We start from the raw sequence: 2,198 nt of genomic DNA on the forward strand, positions 1-2,198 counted from the left end.
AAAGAAAACATGTTTATTTGTATGTTGTAACATATGTCTGTAACTAATATTTCGATTACAGAGGGTATCACGTCGTCTTCGTCGTGCAGCGGCTCGTTGTGGATGCCGGTCTCTAGCGAGCGTTGACGTGCAGCTGCCTGTGCCTCCTATGCAGCCGGACGTTCAGCCTCCCAGTTGTGCAGTTGGACCATCTACAGCTGGACTGAGCTCCTCGCGATCGACGCGGGATACGTTTGAGGACGTGGCCCACGACGACGAGGACGACGACGACGACGCTGGCGCTGGCGCTGCAGGTCAGGAGGAGATTGGACCATCACAGTTGCAGGATGCTCCTACAACTCAGCCATCACAGCTGACACCACGTAGAAGGCGTCCACGTGACCCTTACACTCTAGGCACCGACGCTCTTGGGGCCAAGGGCAAGGGTAAGACTAGGAGGAAATGAATACTTTGTGATGTTAGTCTTATGCTGAAAACTTTGTGATTTGGACTCATGTTGGAGACGTTGTAATGTGAACTATGTTATGTGTTTTGGACTATGTTTTGTGGACATTGTATTTTGGACTATGTTTTGTGGACATTGTATGAAGAACTATGTTATGTGGATGTTTTTATATTCTCTGTTATTTTGTGATGTATTATATGTTGAAATATGGTCATGTCTTATAATATGTGATTATTTGAACTGTGATTGTCAATAAAACAAGGGGAACTCTCGCGAATTTTTTTTGTGAATTGTAAAAAACATGACAAGCAATAAGTAACTCATCTTCGGAGTTCTAAACTATTTTGGATATTCAAGTAGAGTTCTAAATTATTTTGGATATGAAAATACTACATAACAGGCTACAAGTTTCTTCAATCAGAATCACAATCTATAAGTAACTCATCTTCGGAGTCCTCCGTCGCGCAATCCTCAACGACAACCTCATTCCACTTGCTGCATTGTCCTGCATCACACTTGTCAACAGTTCTCTTGTAATGATTGGCTTCTGCTTCATCTGCAGCTTGGGAGAATAGCTCATCCTCAGCCTCAGCCTCAACCTCATCAGACTTCTGCTTGTAATAAGCCGCCTCTACCTCTTCGGCGGCCTGAGACATAAACTCGTCCTCTTCCTCTTGAGCACGTAATCCTGCCTCAGCTAGTGTGATGAGCTCACTCAACCTTGATGTGTCGTCCTCCTCTTCTCTATGTAATCCTGCCTCTGCGAGAGCGATAAGCTCACTCAATCTAGATGTGTCGTCCTCCTCCTCTTCCATCAGCTCAACAGTCGCCATTTTATCCTGAACATATCTTGCATGCGCCTCATCCGCCAAATAGTTTACGCCACATCCAATCTCTGCAAATATAATGAGAAAAATAAGTTAGCAAAGTCAAGATAAATAAATTTTACTAACATAATTATAGTATCATTTTTCTCACTCACTTCCCTTGAGGCGATCAGCAAGATTATCCAACATCTGTTTCTCGGCTCGAGCCGCTTTCCATTCCCTTGTATCCTGTGCTCTCTTCTCATCTGCCGCCTTCAACCTCCTATACTCTGCACGCTTCGGGCTGTCATAAAAGGCATATTTCGCGGCCCTACGCATGTCGCGTATGTGATCGTTAATGTACGAATCGACGAGCTGAGATCCACAACGCATCTTCTGTCCCATTAGTCTCTTGGACTCTATTGTGCGCATCACCTCTCCTTTGTCGTCGTAACTCTCCCAGCTGCATTTCCTCGTCTCCTAAAAAAATAGTAAGTACCGCTATAACATTAAAGCTGGTGCAAAAAAATAAATAAATACCAACCTCGTCGTAATCGACCATATGTCCACAAAAATATCCAACACCAAGCTCGGAAGGAACTAATCCATACTTAGCTTCAATACCACATTTGCAGAGTACTGGATCAAATTTCAACTCTTTCGCCCACTGATTTTTTTTCTTTTCCTTTACCTCTAGCTTTGGCCAATGGGACAAAGGACCATACAACCACTCTCTGAAACGACACTTACGCCATCTGTATGGCTGCAAGAGAATAAATTAGTAATTTATTGTAAAAAATAACTAGTTTATACATTTAGCGTATCGATGGGCTCACATAATCAATGTTCGGACACACGAACTGCTTCTCATGGTCTTCGTCGATGACAGCACGGTCTCCACAATCGCATCGAGGCGGTGAGTCCATCTGTCTTTCTGTTGCTACCTC

General features: G+C 43.8%; 1 protein-coding gene across 1 annotated transcript; it reads right to left on the minus strand.

Moving 5' to 3' along the window:
- Positions 1 to 713: 713 nt before the first annotated feature.
- LOC118476638 (uncharacterized) lies at positions 714 to 1,694 on the minus strand. Its single transcript, XM_035966158.1, has 2 exons — positions 1,428 to 1,694; positions 714 to 1,340 (listed from the first exon to the last, which is right to left on the minus strand). The coding sequence occupies exons 1-2, from the start codon at positions 1,681 to 1,683 to the stop codon at positions 859 to 861; spliced, it is 738 nt and encodes a 245-aa protein (XP_035822051.1). The 5' UTR covers positions 1,684 to 1,694; the 3' UTR covers positions 714 to 858.
- Between the last annotated feature and the right edge of the window lie 504 nt (positions 1,695 to 2,198).

Source organism: Zea mays, chromosome 3 (genome assembly GCF_902167145.1).
Source record: "Zea mays cultivar B73 chromosome 3, Zm-B73-REFERENCE-NAM-5.0, whole genome shotgun sequence".
NCBI classification, from domain to species: Eukaryota; Viridiplantae; Streptophyta; class Magnoliopsida; order Poales; family Poaceae; genus Zea; species Zea mays.

Coding starts and splice junctions, on each gene's coding strand:
- LOC118476638 (XM_035966158.1), bottom strand. CDS start 1,683: ATGCGCACAATAGAGTCCAAGAGACTAATGGGACAGAAGATGCGTTGT. Junction 1,341..1,427: donor TGCTGATCGCCTCAAGGGAA/GTGAGTGAGAAA, acceptor TTATATTTGCAG/AGATTGGATGTGGCGTAAAC.